General features: G+C 53.0%; 2 protein-coding genes across 6 annotated transcripts in view; one reads left to right on the top strand and one right to left on the bottom strand.

The window, feature by feature from the left end:
• CRMP1 (collapsin response mediator protein 1) overlaps nucleotides 1–11,679 on the top strand; it is a 50,781-nt gene extending 39,102 nt beyond the window's left edge. For all 3 annotated transcript variants that reach the window (XM_074321132.2, XM_074321138.2, XM_074321141.2), the window contains exons 9-14: nucleotides 1,235–1,391; nucleotides 4,857–4,998; nucleotides 5,576–5,746; nucleotides 7,655–7,834; nucleotides 8,875–9,040; nucleotides 10,679–11,679. In XM_074321132.2, coding sequence (XP_074177233.2) covers nucleotides 1,235–1,391; nucleotides 4,857–4,998; nucleotides 5,576–5,746; nucleotides 7,655–7,834; nucleotides 8,875–9,040; nucleotides 10,679–10,770 — 908 coding nt within the window. In that variant the 3' untranslated portion in view covers nucleotides 10,771–11,679. The remainder of the gene's footprint in view (nucleotides 1–1,234; nucleotides 1,392–4,856; nucleotides 4,999–5,575; nucleotides 5,747–7,654; nucleotides 7,835–8,874; nucleotides 9,041–10,678) is intronic.
• Nucleotides 10,837–20,242, bottom strand: part of EVC (EvC ciliary complex subunit 1) — a 47,313-nt gene continuing 37,907 nt past the window's right edge. For 2 of the 3 annotated variants that reach the window (XM_074321115.2, XM_074321121.2), the window contains exons 15-21: nucleotides 19,558–19,764; nucleotides 18,040–18,184; nucleotides 16,260–16,371; nucleotides 15,546–15,672; nucleotides 14,220–14,313; nucleotides 13,434–13,545; nucleotides 13,009–13,321 (exon numbers count right to left, since the gene is read on the bottom strand). In XM_074321115.2, coding sequence (XP_074177216.2) covers nucleotides 13,237–13,321; nucleotides 13,434–13,545; nucleotides 14,220–14,313; nucleotides 15,546–15,672; nucleotides 16,260–16,371; nucleotides 18,040–18,184; nucleotides 19,558–19,764 — 882 coding nt within the window. In that variant the 3' untranslated portion in view covers nucleotides 13,009–13,236. Of the gene's footprint in view, nucleotides 13,322–13,433; nucleotides 13,546–14,219; nucleotides 14,314–15,545; nucleotides 15,673–16,259; nucleotides 16,372–18,039; nucleotides 18,185–19,557; nucleotides 19,765–20,242 lie in introns of all 3 variants that reach the window. The other variant, XM_074321116.2, reaches the window with a different exon arrangement.

The raw sequence follows: 20,242 nt of genomic DNA, 5'->3' as shown, positions 1-20,242 counted from the left end.
ATCCAGTGTGTATTTCACACTTACAGTGAGTACATCTCAGTTCAGACCAACCCCAACTTCAAGTGCTTCAAGGTGGCTGCCATATTGGAAGTGGCTTTAGCCCCAATGACCTTGTTTTAGTCTTTTTAAGGGAAAGCTGACCATTAACAGGATTTTATAGGGAGTGCTCTGGTAGAGCACAGCTCACTTAGGTTTAGGTCCATTTTAGAGATAAGGAAACTGAGGCTCAGGGAAGTTACAGGCGTGTGGGAGCAGTAGCTGGTGTGCAGGGGAGTCGAGCATGCAGGCCCTAGACTTAAGGGGGCCACTTGCCACATGTTGGCTATTTCCATTTCAATTTCAAGTAAAATTAGATGCAATATTTAAGTTCGTTGTTCAGTGACACGAGCCACATTTCACATGCTCAAGAGCCACATGTGTCTGGTGGCTGCTGTCTCAGATGGCGCAGATGCAAAACGCACTACTGGACCACTGCTCCAGAGCCCAAAGTCCGCCTCCCACTTGGGCTGGTGGCCTTGGCGTGGCCGCAGTACTGTGGGCCATATCCCCCCTATTTGTCTTTCATGCAGAGATTGTTACTGGGAAGCCCTGAGACTCTGCCTCTGGGCTTTTGTTCTGGCAGAAGCACATCTGCCCCCCCCCCCCAGAAGGAGGGTGGAGTTTCTGGAAAATGGATGCTGGGGAAACAGGGGGTTGATGTGCAGCCCAGCCCCCGGTCCTGGGAGTGGGACGCCTCTGAGGCATGTCACAGTCTCCTAGACGTCCCCATGCACTGAGCTGCAGGTGCTTACAGCTGCGACTCGATAACTCACCTTTTCTTGTCTCCCATGTCACTTCCTCAGTCCCCAACCAGTGTATCCTGGAATCACCTCCCAAATATAACACTTGAACTTGGGTCCTTACTCGAAGATCTGCTTCTGGCAGAACCCAAACAGACAGCAGGTCATGTCTCTGTGCCTCAGTTGACCAGTCTATAAAAGGAGATAATAGTCCTACCCCAATACTAACAGCGTTAATGACCAAAAGCTTGCTGAGCAAGTCAGCTGGTGCTGAGTGCCTGGGGGCTGGGGGGTCTCTGGGGGCGGGGGTGTGGTGCAGCCTGGGAGAAGGTGGACGATTCATTGCCTCTGGCCAGTCTCATTCTCAGGGCTCAGAGATCCTCTACTTCTGTGCATCAGCCTCTCCCTTGAGAGACCATTCACTCTTAACCACGTGTTTGTGTTTGTCCCACAAGGCCCCCTCGTTTTTGGAGAGCCCATTGCTGCCAGCCTGGGGACGGACGGCACCCATTACTGGAGCAAGAACTGGGCCAAGGCGGCGGCATTCGTGACGTCCCCTCCCCTCAGCCCGGACCCCACCACGCCTGACTACTTGACCTCCTTACTGGCCTGGTGAGAGCTGGGGCGGGGGTTCTGGGGCGGACGGTTGAAGAGTGGGAAGCCCAGGCCGGGTCAGACGCACCGTGGGGGAGGCCTGGGGCTGGATGCTCGGAGTCCTCAGAACAGACCTTGGGACTGTTCACAACAGGCCTCCAGGGGCCTGAGGGTCCATTTTATTCAACAGACCATTCGCTGTTCCATTCACATTTCCTGACCACCTCCTCTTCACTCAGCAACTATTCCAGTGCCAACTGAGTGCCAGGTGCTAGGACATACTGGGGAGCACCCAGGATTAGGAATGAGAGACCAGGAATCAAATCCTGCCTCATCCGCTAATTGGTTGTGTCACTCTGGGCACATCATACAACCTGGAATATCTGTCTCTCTGCCTCGGTTCACTCATGCATAAAGTGGGGGTAATATAGTACCTACCGCAGAGCTGGTTATGAGACAATGTGGGTAAAAGGCCTGGACTTTAGGGTTCACTAAGTGGCCACTATGCTGTGCTGTGCTACGTGCACACGGTAGGAGCACAGCCACTTTAGTCCCTTACCTGCTATTAGCCAGTGTGAGGAAAGAACTCTGCAGGCCACAGTGCAGGCTGCTTTGGAAGCAGAGATGCATGCTCAGAACTGGGAGACGTGTAGAAGGCTTCATGGAGGAGGTGACCTCAGGCCTGGAGCTCAGGAATGAGTAGGAGTTTGCATGATGGGTGAGCGTAAGATGGGGCTTCTCATCAGAAGAAACTGCAGGGGCCGAGGGTGCAAACCCACATGGAAATCTTTCCTCCGAGCGGTGCAGAAGCCCTGGACTTGCACAGCCACCAGCTTACTCACCACCTACAGCCCGATGTCTGGTGGGCAGCTGCCAGTCCAGAACGAACTCCAGGTCTTCCCCACAGAGACTGCTCCACAGTCTTGCGCGTGCCAGGGAACGGCAGGACACGGACCAAGGGCCCTGGAATCTGGCCACTTCGCACCCCCTTGGCCATGGCCGTCCTGGCTCAGGCTGTCGTCATCTCTCCTGACAGGCCTTTCCGTTTCCATCCTGCCCCTCCCACACCCCCACCGTGTCAGTCTGTTCCCAGCAGGCGCCCAGATATTTTAAAACCTAAATCAGACCAAGCTCCCTCTCATCTCTCAGATCTCCCAGAGTGAAGCCTGGGTTCCACAATGTCCCGCAGGCCGTCCCCCCGAAGCTGCTCTGGCCCTCCTCTCCCCCACCCCCTCGGTCCAGCCCACTGGCCTCATGCTAAGTATGCCCCTGCCCAGCACTCGTTTCTAGGATGTCTCGTGCTTTGCTCCTCTGCTGTCTTCAGGTCTTGGCTGGAAGACGACTCCTCGGTGACAGGTTTTGATCACCCTCTTTACAATGGCAGCCCCAGCCTTCCCCAGCATACCCTGCCCCCCTATCCCCCCCACACACTTTGTTTTAATTCCTAACATGCATTCTCGTGACTCACCACATGGTCCCGACCCCCAGCCCTCACTAGTGAACACAGGGATTTCGTCTGTTTCTGCTCATAGATGCAGCCCCATGGCTTAAACCGTGCCAGGCCCACAGGACGTGTGCACGCACCCTGGTGGAGCAGACGAGTGCCTGTCACGGGGGAATGTATTTCTGTACATCTAGAGGGTGGCAGACGTGCCCCGGGGCTCCGAGTTGGAGGACGGCCTCTGCCTCTGCTGTTTCGCCTCATAAAATAGTGCTGCCCTCAGTCCATGGACTCAGGTGTCCGGTTCCGGGCTCCGAATATAGCAGAGGGGATTGTCTCAAAAGCCTGAGGGGACGAACAAGCAAACCCACTCAACTGGGTCACGTTGCTGCAACCGTTGAGGAGCATTTTGTGCCGTGAGCACCGCTCATAAACAGCAGCCGGGCCCAACACCAACAGCTGACGTGGTAAGACCAGTGTCAGCACACGTCACGGTCCCCGGTGAGCTTGTGCAGCTCCAAGGCCAGGGACGTGAGCGGCCTCCCGCTGTGAACACCCCTGACTCTGAGGCCCGCGGGCACATGCTGGAGCTGTGAATGTTACGCACTCGTTTCTATGTTCATTTATCCATCCATCCTTCCATCCACACATCCATCCATTTATTTATTGGCTGCACTCAGCTTTTTTCTTTGTTTTCAACACGGAGATAAGATTCAGCATGCAGCCCGCTTTACAGAGAAGAGGAAGAGGATGGAGGAGGAGGAAGGGAGTCAGTGTATTTGGCGCCTGCCTGCCGTGTGCTAGGCGTGTGCTAGGCGTGTGCTAGGCGTGTGCTAGGCGTGTGCTAGGCGTGTGCTAGGCGAGTCCAGGATTAGCTGTTTTGCTCCTCATGGTCCTGGATGGGAGGTTCCATTCTCTCCATTTCGTACAGGAAGAAAAGAAGGGGTGGCTTGCTTAGCCTGGAGGGGGCTGAGCCAGGATTTACCGCATTTTGCTATGTATACTGTACACTTTTTTGCCCAAATTTGTGAGGGAAACATAAGGATACTCATTACACATGGGTAGTACTAATTTTGAATCTATATAAATGGTTTTAATTCTTTTATTGATGCTTATGAGTTAAAAGTGTAAATCGAGAAATCAGTAACGATATCCGTATGCAAAATAACACCCTGGAATACGATGATCAGTTTTGTTGAACGTATGATGCACTTGCATTGAAATGTCGGCCACTGATGCAACGAAATGAAACGAAGAGCCCAGTATAGTTATCCACAGAGTAAGTGACTGACGTGGTAAGATAGGTGATGCCCGACCTTATTACCACAGGGTGAGCAACACAACATTTCTTTTCGTACATTTTAGGTGGGAGCTAGCAATCTAGATGATATTTTTACAAAAATTATTGGAAAATCCCTTGGAAAATTAAAATGAAAGATTTTTTTCCCTGACCGTTTGGGCCGAAAATGTGGGTGTGCCTGATACATGGGAGCACATTATACACGGCAAAATATAGTCATAGCAGGTGTGTGGGATGTGCAAAGCCAAAGCGCATCAAAGCAGGCAGTTCAGGGATTCAGTGAGATTGAAGGAAGCAGAGTCACCAGTTGGCTTCCTCACCTTCTGCTCCCCCAGCTCCTTTCTCAACGCAGAGAATGCAGCCATCCTCCAACCACCCACATCACCTTGGGGGCCCTCTGGGCTCTCCAGACCCAGTGGTCCCCGATCACAGCATCTTAGGGCAGGATACCCTGGCACCTCTTCTGGTCAGATCCCTCTCTTCCAGGTGAAGAGGAGCCCACCTGGGGAGCCTTACACAGGGCAGAGTGGAGGCTGCCCAGGGCTCCTCCCAGGGTTCAACAAGACACCCAAGGCCACTGGGCCTCCCGATGTCACTCACTAATGCCCAGGATATGCCTTAAAACCTTCTCCCCACCATCTCTCTGGGGCTTTAGGTTCCAGCCTGTGCTGGGTGTCTGAAGTTGGGCTGCCCTTCAACCTGAACTCAGGTCTGAACCCCACCTTGTTTTCGTCCTTGTCAGTGGAGACCTGCAGGTGACTGGCAGCGGCCACTGTCCCTACAGCACTGCCCAGAAGGCAGTGGGCAAGGATAACTTCAGTCTGATCCCTGAGGGTGTCAATGGGATAGAGGAGCGGATGACGGTCGTCTGGGACAAGGCGGTGGTAAGGCAGCACCCCATCGGACCCCCCAGGAACCTCCTAGAAGCACTCCACCCGGTCCATCAAAAGCCAGCGCTTTATGCACTGCTGGTTCTTAACTCTCCTTCCTTTCTCCCTTTAAGACTGAAGCAAAGTACATCAGGAGGGGCCGTGAGAAAACGTGTGACGCTTAAGAAAGTGGCACAAGTCCTGTGGAGTCCTCTGTACTCGCAGATGTGACAGGAATGTGTCCCTTACTCTTTAAGGATGATGCATATTTTGGTTTTAACCACATTTTAGTTTCTGTAAAGATGACTTTTCACTGACTTGAAGCCCAGGGTTTTTTTCTATTAAACTTGGACCCAGAGACACTGACACGGTGCTCTAGTGGCCGTTGGGCAAATGTCAGCCTGCCTGTGAGCGGTTGCATTCCCGCTGTGGTAAGGCCAGCCCTGCTGCTCTCTCAGGAGGGCCTGTGTTCAGCTGGGGAGAGGGGAGAACTGTCTCCTCGCAAGGACTCCAGCCGCCAGGTGTAGGGTTGCGTCTCTGTCCTTCCCACCCAGTTGTGGGTGCTTCTCTCATCGGTGCATCTTACCTTCAGGCGACCGGCAAAATGGATGAGAACCAGTTTGTCGCTGTCACCAGCACCAATGCAGCCAAGATCTTTAACCTGTACCCCAGGAAAGGGCGGATTGCCGTGGGCTCGGATGCCGACGTGGTCATCTGGGACCCCGACAAGGTGAAGACCATAACAGCCAAGAGCCACAAGTCGGTAAGTCCTGGGTGTTTTGTGACGCTCCTGGTTTGGATAAGTGATGCTTCCTTTGCGATCATTTTAGAAACCTCTGGTTAAAAATGACTGACGAAGTTTCCAGCCAGGGTGTGATCTGATATCTGGAATGACTCGGTCTTTCAAATTTCTTGACTAGTTGGAGAGATTGGGTTGGAACAGGCTTGGTATCCCTGCTGTATGAGCATGCGTTCTTTCTGTCTCTGTCATTCTGGTCTCTCTCTCTCTCTCTCTCTCTCTCTCTCTCTCTCTCCTGCCGAGATTCTCAGGCTCAGAGAGGGGAAGTACGATGTCCATGATTCTTTCTCCAATTTAGTTATCAAGCTGGAGAGGTAGCTCAGAAACCTCCTGCTTTCGTTTTATATCCACTGCTGACGCAACAAAGGAAAGCGTTGGCCCTGAAGCACACTGTATGTGCACAGCCCCGGGTTCACACTGTCCCGTGTTCAGACCCCACACCTATGGTGGCAGATTATGTCTGTGCTTTGTATCTTACATGCCCTGGACGTCTTCGCTCATCCAGCAAACCTAAGGATGCAGAGAGACCTAAGATACCCATACCAAGAACCTAATAAACAGAACAGTATGCAAAAACGCAAACAGGGACCCAAGAAGAAATATGCAAATGGTTTCTGTTCATTTAAAAACAGACCCAGTCTCACTTATTATTAACCAGAAGCAAGTCATGACAGATGCTCTTTTTCACCCATGCTAGTGACTGAGACGCAGGGGGCGTGGTCGGCCGCAGGTGTGGTCAGCCGGTGGGAGGCAGGCAGGCCAGCTCACAGAGTTTTGTTGACGAGGATCGAAACTGGTGCCACCGTTTGGGAGGGTGCATCTGCCAAAGGCAAAATCTGTTTACTCTTTGGCCCCAAATTTGACATCTAGAAAGATGTCCACACGTGCCGGTGGACACATGAAAGTGTGTTTCAGCATGGTGTTTAGCAAAGGCAGGGAAAGGACCTGGTTGTCCGTCCCCGGAACTGCGTAAGTAGATGGTCATCCATCCCCATGATGGAGTATAGTACAGCAGCTGAAAGAATGCTAACATGTTAAAAACATTTTTAAGCCATGTGCATGTGCTGACACAGAACAGAGCTAGGTGAAAACTGTATAGAGCGCCTGTCATTATGCATGCACCGAAAATACCTGGGGCAGATGAATCTGTTTGAGGCATGTGTCTCAGTCTGAGGTGGAAGAGAGAGCTTCTTTTTAAAAATCACTTATCTTTTGTTTCTTTTGATTTTTTAAAAAATATGTATATACATGACCTGCTTTTAAAATAATCAATAGCTAGGGCTAGTTATATTACTTTAGGAGTAATGAAAAGAATGTGTATTTTTAAGGAAATGTTTCGTCTTTCAAATTAGCAAAAAAGAAAGAAAGAAAATGTAAAAGTGACCTTACCAATGCCAGAGGGGATTTCATAGACATGAAATCTTGACGTGCCTCTCCCCGGCTGCAGATATAATGTCAACTAGTCTGATGCCTTCTGAATGTAATTTGACGATGTGCAAAGAATGCCTTCAAAAAGCTGATATCCCTTGACCCATAATTTAATTTTAGAAAACTATCCTAATGAAAATACATGTTTTTGTTTAAGACACAAAAATGTCTGTTAGTGTCAGAGCGGCCATGTTGCCTAACTCAGGGCCCCCATTCACCCTCATGATGCCTCAGATGATATTAGTTTGATTATATGAAACCACCCTCAACTTAAATGCCCAACAGCGAGGGGCTGGGTTTGCAAATGAAAGAGCATGCTGGAGTATTAGCTGCTCAGAGAGCAGAGCTGCTGGCACCGCCCGTGACCGCCCGCGGTTAAGCGGGACCCCTGCACAACCATGCGCCGTGCAGGCTGCTGTAACGGCGTGCTGTTCTCGCCTGCAGGCCGTGGAGTACAACATCTTCGAGGGCATGGAGTGCCACGGCTCCCCGCTGGTGGTCATCAGCCAGGGCAAGATTGTCTTCGAGGACGGCAACAGCAGCGTGGACAGGGGCACGGGCCGCTTCATCCCGCGGAAGCCTTTCCCCGAGTATCTCTACCAGCGTGTCAGAATCAGGAACAAGGTGCGTGGGTCTGGTGTCCGTCATGTGCGGCACTCAACAGAGGTCACAGCTGGGCGAGCCTCTCGTGGCTCACGTGTCACACATGAGCAGTGACACTGCCCTGCCTGCGTCTCAGGGCTACGGTAGCTACCAGATCACGGAGGTTGCAGGGCTTTGCAAAGTGTAAAGGGGTGTGTACGTGTGGGGATGGGGGGTCTGGGTGAAACTGACCAGGGTGCCCATCAGGCACGTGTCGGAGTCCTCGCCACCCCTGTGTGAGGTGTCACGAGCCTCTTGCAGATCAGAAGCCTGGTGCTCGAAGCAGGGAGGGACTGACTAGCGTCACACAGCTGGGAAAGCTCTGACACTGTAGGCATTGCCGTTTTGATAAAAATAAACAGCCTCTAGTGAACTTGAGGGCTGGCAGCGCTGCATCTAGATGCCCTTCAGGTCGCCCTCTTCTTCCCTTCCCTCCCCTTCCTTCCTGCACCTTTTCCCCCCTCTTTCCTTGAAGAGTCTTAGCACTCACTCCCGAGGTCAAATGGCGTGGAGCAAGCTGGGTCCCATTTCCAGTCCAGCTCAGAGGAGGAAGCTCATGCTGCAGATAAACTCCCACCTGTGGTCCATTATCTTCCCTAATTGGGGGGCCTTTGTGTCACCATGACAACCTGCTCCCCACACTGCAGGGCTGGTGTTTGCCAGAGAGACCAGCTTGTGTGTGTATGTGTGTGACGGGTGTGTGTATGTGCGTGCACATGTGTTAATTGTGTATGTGTTTGTGCGCATGTCTTTATATGTGTGATGGATTGTGTGAATGCATGTGTGTGTGCATGTGTATATGTGGAGTGAGTGGGTGCCTGTGTGGTGTATGAACGTTCATATGTATGTGTAGATGCATGTGGGAGTGTGGAGAGGCTACCTATGTGAGAGTGTGTGTGTGCGTGTGTGTGTGTGTGTGAGATACCTCAGGTCACACTCCTGCCCGCAGGGCTCCAGCCCGTCTGAACAGGAAGGCACACTTCACCTTGACCGTCAGTCGCCCTCCCCCTCCCTGTGTTTAGGTTTCAGGATTGCAAGGGGTGCCCAGAGGCATGTACGACGGTCCTGTGTATGAGGTGCCAGCTACACCCAAATATGCAACCCCTGCTCCTTCTGCCAAATCCTCGCCTTCCAAACACCAGCCTCCTCCCATCAGAAACCTCCACCAGTCCAACTTCAGCTTATCAGGTAAGAGACGGCAGCGGCCGCCTCCCCACACCCACAGCGGGCCCTGGAGACCCCCACTCCTGGGGAGGCAGACCCACATGATGAGGAGACAACAGGGGAGTGTGGGACCCCACCCCCACCAGGAGGGGCATTGTGGGCGGGGGGAGGGGCCCATGGGGCCACTTAGATACCTGACCCTGGTGTAGGAAGAGTCTTCATGCAGACCAGCCCCGTGCTCGTCCTTAAGTGCACTTGGGGACGTTTTCACACTCTTATCCTCAAAGCTAAACGTGCAGCGGTGACGGGGAGTAGCCACTGTCTGCGGGTGTCTTCACGCACCCTGTCCAGTCTATTGCGGTTTATCACAGCACTGTCAGAACTCGTGACTCTTCTGCCTTCACAAAACCCTGTATGTGGTGGTATTATTCCTGTGTCTTTAATGAGGAAATTAAGACCTCAAGGAATTCAGTGTGAAACTACCAGGACCTGGTGCTCAACAAATGTGTGGACAAAGGCGCAAGTTGACTGATCCCTCAGATTTTCCAAGGCCCTAGGGATATTTGTCTGCAATTTCACCTGATCGCCACCCGAGGGCAGGCAGGCACTTGTTGGGGACAGTAAATTGGAATTTCGACTCAAAATGTTTGCGGTGTTAGCATGTGTTGTACGCTGTGCTACATTCTAGGAATATGGTGATGAATAAGACCCAGATGGGCAGCCCTCAGTCTGTTCTGAGGATCAGAAAAGTGTTTCTTGAAGGGCCAGATAGTAAATATTTTAGGCTGTGTGAGCCGAGCTATTACAGGATAGTATATTAAATGGCCATTTAAAATGCAACCATTTAAAAATGTAAGAACTGGTCTTAGATCTTCTCCACAACCTTCCTTCTTCCAGCATTATCCATTACTCACGATTTGTTCGTTTAATACATACTGAGCACCAGACACTGGGCTGGGTGCTGGAATTTAAAATCTTCATTTAACTACAGTGAGATTAGAGAATGCGTGGGGTTAGACTGGATGGTTGATTTTGCAGAATTAAAACAAAAAATGCTGGCCCCCTGCCCCCATGCAGATGTGCCCATTGCAGATGAGGTGGGTGATTCCAGCTGAGTAGTTCACACACGCACGTGCGCTCCCAAGCACACCATGCATAAAACACCTTAGGAGCACTGGGCTCTGCTGACTTGTTCTGTGTGTGTATTAGGCATGTGGGGTTTGCAGACAAGCTCGCTGATGCCAGAATCCTGGCTTCCCACCCTCTAGTTGCATCTCCCAAGAGATGTGAGCCGAGCTTCAAATGCCTCATCCATAAATTGGAGGTAGTATTGCTGTGTGCTCTAAATCGAACAAATGGTAAAGCACCCAGTATGTGCCCGAACACAGTAGGCACTTGTGTTTGTCCCCCTGTCTCAAGAACGTGAAGCCAGACAAGAAAGACCTCACTATGGTCAGGGCTGCAAGAGGGTGAGGTGACCCCAGGGCCCGCGGGGGCACAGAGGAGAAAGCAGTGAAGCCAGTGGGGGTCGGGGAGCCTTCCCCGAGGTGATCCTGGTCTGAGTGAAGACGAGGGCTCAGCATCCCACAGGCCGGGGACGCAGCCCTCAGGAGCAGCAAGGGGAGCTGGTGACAGAAGTGACCGACTCTTAACCTCTTTCAGGTGCCCAGATAGATGACAACAACCCCAGGCGCACTGGCCACCGCATCGTAGCGCCCCCTGGCGGCCGCTCCAACATCACCAGCCTCGGTTGACCAAGGACGAGTGGATGAGCTAGAGTGAAGGATTCTGGGAGTAATGTCCGTCCCTTTCCCTGTCAGTGTTTTCGAAGCCCATAGTTTTATTTGGTACTGATGGGGGGACACATTCAATGATGTTCTCTCCTCTTTTGTTTAGGAAGACGTGGTACTAGTCTGGTATGTTTGCTTGGCGTTCCTTGCCCCACACGTGTGTGTTCATGCCGACTCCACCTCTGAGCATGGTGTCTTCATTGCCCTTAGTGAGCGCAGGTTCTAGCGTCATCTCGTACCGTCCCTTCACTTCCCACTCCCGAGCTCCATGATTCTTGAGTGGTTCCTTTGCACCCTTGTAGCTGTTCTAGGATAGTTGATGCATGTTACTAAGTTATGTATGCAAGTCTGTGAGTGCGTCTGACGGAATGTCACCGAGGACCGAGGTAGACACTGCCAAGACCTCAGGCCCGCAGGGCACCTCCAAAACTCTCAACAGGAGATGTTTACTCATTGCCCCATCCCAAGTCTGTACTGGAGAGAAGCCCGCCCCGCCCCGCCCCAGCAGGGAGCCTTCCACTGCTGGCAGGGAAATGTCAGCCATGTCCCGTGTTTGAAACCCTGGTCTCCGTGGCACTTGTCACTGGCCATGACGTCTTTCCGGTCTGTGTGTCCTTCCAGCCAGCCCTGGTTCATACTCAGAAAGGGGTCTCTCGTCCCAGGTAGGGCTGATGACGGTGGGGCGATGGCCGCTTCCAATTGCCCGTTTCCTTGTCTCTCTGAGAAGGTTGACGGGGCATTCAGATTTTTAAAGTTTTGTACAGTTTTCCTTTGTAATCACCCCCCATTTTTACTTAACAATTTACTTATTGTGGCTCTTATTTCTGAATTCAAAGCTTGTGAAAAAATAAAAGAAATGGCCCACCGGCCTGACTGGGGTGTTGCCATTTAAGTCTTTATCACGAGTTCTGTGCCCCAGACTGTGCCAAGCACAGTAGCTGGGCGGTGAGGGGTGGGGAAGGGTCCCCCAGCATGTGACCTGTGACAGTCCCATGGGCTAAGGAAGCTGGACACATAAGTAAACCGATTATCCTTGCAAGATCCCTGGAGACTGAGGCAGCCAGTGAGACTGGATGTGTACGGTCTGCGGTCGGAATGCCTCTGGGCCGAGGACCCATGTGACAAAAATAAAAGTGATTTCTATGCAAACCAGGTTCTCAAAATACTGCATGAAGGAAGCTTTGTTTGTGCAGAGTGAAACGTTGTATTTCACCACAAGAGGGAGCTGTTGGTTAATTTTGGGAATCCCGTTTAGGCTTGGCCGATGCTCTGAAGGTGTGTTCGCAAACCATGGATTACGTCTTCTGTTCCAGAGCCGCTCTTTCCTAAGAGGGTTTAGTTTACGTTTTAAGAAATAACAATTCAGGTCATAAATGGTCCATAAAATCGCCGAGACAGTGGCTCCCAGACCATGGAGGCCACTAAGTCCTGGGAATTTGTGGAAACGCTGAGCTCTTCCTCCTGGTTGCCTGGGGCCACCTCAGTTGGACTTAGATCCATGGGTTAGGCCCCCCAGGGGACATCTGGCAGTGTCCAGAGACAGTTTTGGTTGTCACAACTGGGGAGTGCTGGCATCTGGTAGGTAGAGGCCAGGGCTGCTGCTACATATCCCACAATGCACAGGACGGCCCTCTCCCCCAAACAGAATTATCTCACCCAAAACGTCCATAGTGCCCAGGTTGAGAACCCCTGATCTCGATGAAAAGAGCAGTTTTCTTTCTTGTGGGAAAGTCCTCCCCTGGCAGTGGTGTCTCTGGTCGTTCCCTGGGGAAGCAGTGCCCCGAGAACATTCCTCCTTATGGCAGGGCTGCGGTCTGGCATTGTCTGTCTCAGGGACCTGGGGCCTGCGACTCAGATGACCCAGTGACCAGGCTGCTGGCTGAGCCAAGGACGGGAATGGGGCCTGATGAGATCCCTGTGGCAGCCAGTGGCCTTGCAGGTGGGACAGAAGGGGGGCGGTGGGGGGCGGTGGAAATGGAGGAGAAAAGTCTCAGACCCAGAAAACTCTAGCAACACCTGAAGACCTGTGACTACCAGCAGAACGTCACCAAGAGGTGGACAGCAGAGGGGCCTGCAGCTGGAATGAAACAACTTCATGCTGGGGAAGGCGGGTCGGGGAGGTGGGGGGCACCAAGGCACAGGGAGCCAGGAAGAACGAGACCCCGGGGGAACAGAGCCTGAGACACAAAACTCAGAGACGCGTTTCCAAGACGGGAGTCTAATCGTCTCAGGTGGTAGGGTCCACCACACTCCTTGGTGCCTTTTCGGGCTTTCACATCCATTCTCCATCCCCATCACGGCAAGCCTATGAGCAGAGGGGACACCTCCCCATGCCCCAGCTGGCCAGGTCCCTCCTCACTGTCACATGGCTGGGGAAGGGCAGACACCCGCAGACCAGGTCTTCAGGTTCGGTCCCCAACCGGCCTTAAACTACAAATTGCTTCTTTTCTTTAGCATCTTCTTGGAATTCTCACCATCAGCAGCGTGACTGTCTTGCTGGCTTAGCCTTTTGCTGCTCAAAACATGGGAGAAATGCATCTGGTCAGAACTTTGATTCCAGGTCTGCCCATGACACAGTAGGTGGTCAGGAAGCATCCATAGGCAGTAAGCCAGGGACTCTGTTGTACCTGAGTGATCCAGAGTGGTGTCCCCCAGAGGCAGGGTCATCGTCATGGGGTCCCCCAGGGTCCCCTCTTTCCCGGAGCGGAGCCTTCTTCCTTTTGGTCCTTAGGGACTTCTCTGAAAACACATGAACCCAGACGTTGGCTCTGAGCCTTCAGGCAAATGACAGCTTTTCTCAGCCTTACTCCAACCCAGCCTGACAGTTTCTGAGTATCTCTGTGGGACAGGAATGCACTCAGTGCCTTACTGCTACTATACCCATTTAACTTGTAAGGAAACTGAGGCCCGGGGAGGTGAAGTGCTTTCCCAAGCCACACAGCACGTAAGTGGCCGAGCTGGGATTTGAACTCGTGTCCGTCAGGCTCCCGCTGTGTTTCTACTGCAGCCAGCTGACTGGAAGACTTCTGAAGCAGTAAGAACCTGGAAAGAGCTCCAGAGTGCAAGTTTTATTTTAACAGACCTCTGTCTTTTTACACATCTTCCTGTCACCAGGCTGTGACGCCGTGTGACGTCACTGAAGTCACCACAGGCAGGGGAGGAGATTTAGTTATTCCCATTTTGCAGATGGAGAAGCAGAGTGAAGGATGAGACACAGCTGGTGAACAGCAGGCCCAGGAATCAGAATTACTGAACACAGGAAAGCAAGGGGGCCTAAGGAGTGTCCTAACAGCCTGCTCATTTACAGACAAGGACACAAAAGCCCAGAGAGGGTAAGTGCGGTGCCCAAGGCCACCGAGCTAGTTCCCAGTCCAGAGAGACCCGGTTGCTGTGTACCACCTCCCACTACTTACCTGACAGTCCACGCTTACTTGAAGGTGGTTTGCTCTCGGCAAGGGGCATGCGGGCCAAGGCCGCCAGCTCGGAGATGAAGGTCTGCTCAGCTTCCTGAGTACAGAGTGAGATAATCAGCTGTGCCTCCCTCTGCCCTGCTCTGCCTCTAAATCCTCTCCACCAGAATGAGGCTGGCCCTCTCGAGGGTGGCTGACGGGGGCTGTGCCCCCAGTGTGGAGGCAAATTCTCCCGGAAGCATCCAGGGAGCAGGTCAGAGGCGAGTGTTAGCTAATAGGCAGGGAGCTATTACCAGCTCCTGCCAGGTAACTGTATCTCCACTCACATTGGTCATGGATCCCCATTTTACAGATGAGAACACTGAGGTAAGGGGCTGAGGGCCACAGAGGCAGCGGTAGCTGAACCAGGATCTCACCCACTTCTGCCTGACTCCAGAGTCTGAGTTCTTCACTCCCAACCCCGTAGTTGAACCACACAGACCTGTGGGTTCCACAACTTCCTAACTGTGTGAACCAGGATCGTGACTTAACGTCTTGGAGGCTCAGTGTCCCTGTCTGTAACTGGGATACTAGTAGTCGTCTCCTCCTCGGTTGTGGGACGATGACATTAGATGGTGTATGTAATGCTCTCCGCTCAGTGACTAGCTATAATAGACCCTCAATGAGTGTGAACCAGCATTACTATCATTTTGTCACTGGCACCACTGTTAGTGCCACACTGGCAGTGGCTATGATGGGCCACCACTCTGTTACGGGCCTCAGTCTGGGATATTTGATTTTTTTTTTAAAGCAACCACTTTGCTTTATAGCTGTGCTTTATAATCACACACTGATGAGGTTTTTCTGTGAAAAAAATAAGTAAAAGATTCACTTTCTGTCACACGGGCTGAGCTTCCTGTACGTTCCAGATAAAATGCAAGCCTCAGTGCCTGGCAACACCGCGTACATGACACTGACGTTAGCCTTCCCACTGAGCAGCCCACATGGCCATTGTCACCCGGGGTGGGGAGGGAGGTCCATGCTCATTTCTCTTCCAGCTCAAAGGACAGGAACCGACTGTGCCCAGGGCCTGGCCCGAGCTGGGCGCTGCAGACACGCGGGGATCAGCACAGCCCTACTGACCTCAAGGCTCACAGTCGAGCGGTGAGGCTGACGTAGGAAGCACCAGCCAGTGAAACTCAGACAGTGAGGCCGAGGAGCCCCGAGCGGGCGTGCGGTCCCCCCACAGAGGCCCCTTTGCTGACCTGTGTTCACGAGGCTGGCCTTTTGCTATTTCCACCTCTTTAAACCACCACCTTCTTGGCAGAGGCCTGTTTCTGACACGTGTACCTGTAGCTGGGTCTCAAGCTGGGCCTCCAGCTGGTCCATGACCCCGGCCTTCTGCTTCCACGCATCCAGGCGGACCCGCTCGTGCACAGTGAACTGCGCCAGGAACTTTTTCTGCTGCGCCAGCATCCTGGACAAAGGAAGGAAGGCCGTCACCGCTGCGCTGGCCAGCTGGTTAACGAGACGCAGCGCAGACCTTCCCCAAGGCCTGCTGAGTCGTGGGAATTAGTGACTGATAGCCGTCCTTGAGCCTGAGGAGCCACGAGAGAAGAATGGCCACGATTTACTGGATTTACTGCAGCCACACTCCACACTCAGCCCCTGCACCCACAGGCTGATGCAGCATAAAAGGGATTAACCCTTGGGGGTTTACAGAATCTCTGAAAAATGTGCTCCCTCACCACGCTTCCTGGTGTCACCTCCCCAGTAAACAACCTGCCCCCCAGTCCTTGTGCCAGGGTCTGCTTCTGGGGGAACCCAAGGTATGAGTGAGGTGAGGACCGTGAACACCACTGAAACTGGGAAACAAGCCGCCTCCACACTTAACTCGCTCATGCCCTTGTGCAGGCCCCTTCGAGGGGCCGCGTGTAGAGCAGGGGGCCTCCACGCTGGCTGGGGAGGCAGACGCATGCAAGCCACGTCCGACGCTGAGAGACGTGGAGGGGGCCGAACGTGCCCCTAGGTGGGGACCCATGCAGACAAAAGTGGAGCCATCACCTCTGATGGACGGCTTGGGACGCTTCGTGAACTCCACCTGCCATCTTGCCCCCTGACGAAGAGTCACCAAGTTCTTGCTTTTTCCGCAGCTTGTAATTTTCCATTCTCTCTCCTAGGACATTTAATACACAATGAATCAAGGTGCATGTTTGAAAGATCAACTCTGTGCCAGGTCTGGGGCGGGTGCTGGGTACAAAGATTGCCGGACAGGTCTGTTCTCAAAGGGTGTGCCATTTACACACTGGTCCACCCTGGGGAAGGGCTCGGCGTGTGTGAGGGTGCCATGGCTTCCATCACACACCTCCGACTGCTCGGCCCCATGTTCCGGTATCAGGAGAAAGGGAGGCACAGAAGAAAGATTTAACATGAAGAGGTGACCACAAGCAGCTAAAAACCCACACCAGAAGGGGGAAACAATTCAATACGTAGGGTTGTGGGCGTGCAGTCAGCCATACAAACTTAATCTGAATCTAGGGCTCAAATTCCCCAGAGAGTGGGTGCTTTCTAAGGGGTGGGAGGTTTGGCCTCTGACATCTGAGGTCCATGGGACTGTATATCAGAACATACTTACACTGCCCTAGCTGCTCCACTTAACTAGCTGTTACACTTGCCTAGCTGTGAGACGTCTGAAAGGCCCCTGACCGCACTGGATCCGAGTTTTCTGGCCCTTGCAGGGAGATTTAACTGGAGAGCCTCTGGGGCATGACATTCTATGAGTTTTAAATAAAATAGAATTTACAGAATGAAGGAAAAAGAAGTTCATGTGGTCCATTAAACTAAGTTACATCATTTCAATTCACTTATTAGCAAATCCCCACGTGAGAGCTGGGGAAGCAGGAGGCAGAGAGCTGAGGGGATGCATGGAGGGCGATCCCAACCCTAGTCCCACAGATGGGGAAACTGAGGCCTCAGAGGGGAAGTGAGCTCCCTGGCCCTGAATGTCCCAATCACGCCTGTATCCTGCTGAGCGACAGCAACCCTTATTTGGAAAACCATGCTGAAGGAAGGGCCTGGAGAGCTGGCATATTTCTGTGCATGTCCCAGACTTTGTTTGAATCTAGGGCTCAGATTCCCCAGGACAAGGGGAAGAAAATGGCGGCAGCTGCGCTCACTGAGAGAATCATATTCACAGCAGACTGCCCCCAGGATCCGCGGCCATCCGCTCGCCTGGGATGGGCTCCAAATCCGATCGATCCAGGCGAAGCCCTTCAGAGAACATGGGATCCACCCTGTTCGGAGGCCCCCATGCAGGGCAGGCTGGTACAGGAAGTGGCCTTCACGAAACTTTACGTCTATTATTATACGATGTCATTGCTGGTCTTGGGGACGCTGTCCATTCCATTACTCGGGGTACTCTTTTATCGTCTTGGGAACATTGCATGGCCACTGGTCTGTTCTCAGGGTCACTCCAACAACTTTAATTGAGGAACTTTCCATTTCTTTGGCCACCAGGAAGCCCAGAGACAACACTACGTCACCACTAAGTAGGAATCTGATGACACGTATCCTAGATAATGACCCTTCCCTAACTCCATCTCACTGTCCTGCCTTTGTCCTGATTCATCTACTTTTTAAAACTAGCATTGTATGTACCTGTTTCTTTAAGTGCCATTTAAAAAGCATTTTGGGGACAAAGCAGGAGATAAATAAATACATGAAACATTAGAAAGAAATAAAATTCCCCCAAATAAAATTAGAAAAACCTGACATCGCATTCTGTCCCAAACTCAGAGTATGTTGGGCTTGTGGCTTGTGGGGCTCCCCGGGGAGGGTGCCATACCCCGGAGGGCCTTCAGATGCTGCAGCTTGCACTCCTCGTGGTCCTGCAGGACCCTCCCCATCTGCTGGTAATACGCTTGCACCAGCCGATCGATGCTGGCACTCGTCACGTACACGCTCTCCACAGCCGCCTCCAGCAGCGTCCTCTGTGGGCAGGGGAAGGACTCAGCAGAGAGGCCACACGCGTTCCCCTGCCTCCCCTTGCCCTGGCTCTCAACGTCCACCCACTCCCAACCCAGATTGCTGTGCTGTCTCCAATTTCACAGCCCTCTTTGATCTCCCTTCAGGCACTGTCTGTTTCTCGGCTCCGCTTCAGCAAAACTTCTCCATGATTCGTTGGCGTGGCCAGCTCTCCATCACTGCTGGGCCTCCCATTAGATCAGAAGCTCCGTGAAGGCAGAAACGCTGTCCTTCCCACCCCCCCAGATCACTCTCTATTTCCAGCACCCGTCACAGGGCTTAGGGCCAAGAAGCCTATGAACAGAGGTCAAATAAATGAACATTCTTCCCGAAACTGTGCACCTGTTCTTTCTTGTGTGTGTGTGTAGGGGGTGGGGGTTCAGCATTATCTAATCCTGACTCAGAGTCCCTTCGGGAAGCTGAGAGCAGAATACACCACACTGATATCTCATTCCATTTTCATGCAATGAGCATTTCTTAGGCAAGAGTTGTAGAACTTTAGGGAAAGGAGGTGACCTTCCAGGCCTGCAAATGCCCATGTTTGCCAGCCAGGGACACTTTCCACAGTGGTCAGTAGCAAGTGGGGGTGTCTCGCCTTTCCTACAGCTTGAGGGGGGTGGCAGCCAAGGAGAAGCAGGGTATGTACTCGTCACGCAGGGCAAGACCGGGCTCCAGTGCCAACTCTGCCCCTCACTAAAGCTTTAAACATGCCTTTTGCCCAGTGGTAAGCATCATTTTTCCCACCTGGACAATGGGAAGAAAATTGCCCTGATCGTGAGAACCTGATGGGATGAGGTCGGCAAAAGCCCTCACGCAGACTTGGAGGTGTGACGCCACCGTTACTTCCTGTTGCGGTTACCGTTATCCCTGGGGTTTATCCTCGTTGTCAATATAAGGAGTAGCCCGCCGCCCACTCAAGGCAAAGTGATTTTACTGCCTTGCTTAGCCTGAGGTCAGGATCAACTCGGCAGGCCTCACGTCTCCACGGAGGCGGCCACGGGCAGGGAAGGCCCACGTCTCTGGGAGAGCGGCTTGGGTTCAGATCCCGTCTTTGCTATGGAGCAGCCAGGTGGCTCTGAGTGAAACCATGTCCCTCTCAGACCTGCTGTAAAGGCCAAGTTCCTGCTCAGAATGATGGGACACGGCTGGGGACCAGGCGGAAAACCACACCATCTGGGCGGGAGGCCATTTCCACTTCCAGAAGCCAGGTAACCTTGGCAAGGACCAGCACCCAGGCCACTGCTCTGTTCAAACCCAACCTTCCACCTGCCCCTGCCCTCCCACCCCACCCCAATCCCTCTTGCCCTTGGGTTCCCTGGGGACGCACGTTGACACACACCTTGAAGTCATCCCTGTCCTTGGTCCGGCTCTTGGTGGCCGCGCTCCGCGCATGGCCCAGCAGTGCCTGCCCGATGGCCTGCTCTGTGTGCTGCTGCAGGAGCTGCCCGACCTCTTGGGCCTCGGCCAGGAGCTGCTGCTGAAGCTGCAGCCGTATCTGCTGCGCCTCCTCCTCCAGCCTGCCGGTCTCCTCCAGGACACGCGTCTCCTGGAAAGGATGGGACAGGGAGAGGGAGGAGCCCAGGCTGCTGCCGTGCACAGGAGCTCTGGCCTGGACCAGGACCAGGACCAGAACTGGGTGTGGGGTCGGCCCTGCCCAGGGTCCCAGGAAGGTGGGGGAAGGGGTGGAGAAGAGGTGGAAAGTAGGGGCTTCTAGGTTTCCAAAACCCAACACACAACGGATGAGCAGGGGTCTGTTTTAACAGTCCACCCCCCCCAACCGAAGGCATTTATTGAGCACCAACTGTGTGCCCAGTGCCATCTGTAGCATCCCACGTATACAAGAACCTCCTCATTCTTCTAGAACACCGTGAGGCCTGAACACTTGGAGTGATGAGGGCACAGAGGCTCAGAGATGTTAAGTAACCTTCTAAAAGTCACACAGCAGAGCCAGGTTTTGAAGCTGTATCTGACTCTGAGAGTAGTCTGGGACATCACAGAAGCCAAGGCAGGGCATATGGGGCCGT

The sequence above is a fragment of the Rhinolophus sinicus genome, chromosome 1, assembly GCF_057876585.1.
Source record: "Rhinolophus sinicus isolate RSI-liver-muscle chromosome 1, RSI-T2T, whole genome shotgun sequence".
In the NCBI taxonomy this organism is placed as follows: Eukaryota; Metazoa; Chordata; class Mammalia; order Chiroptera; family Rhinolophidae; genus Rhinolophus; species Rhinolophus sinicus.
This window is presented reverse-complemented; position numbering and strand designations above follow the sequence as displayed.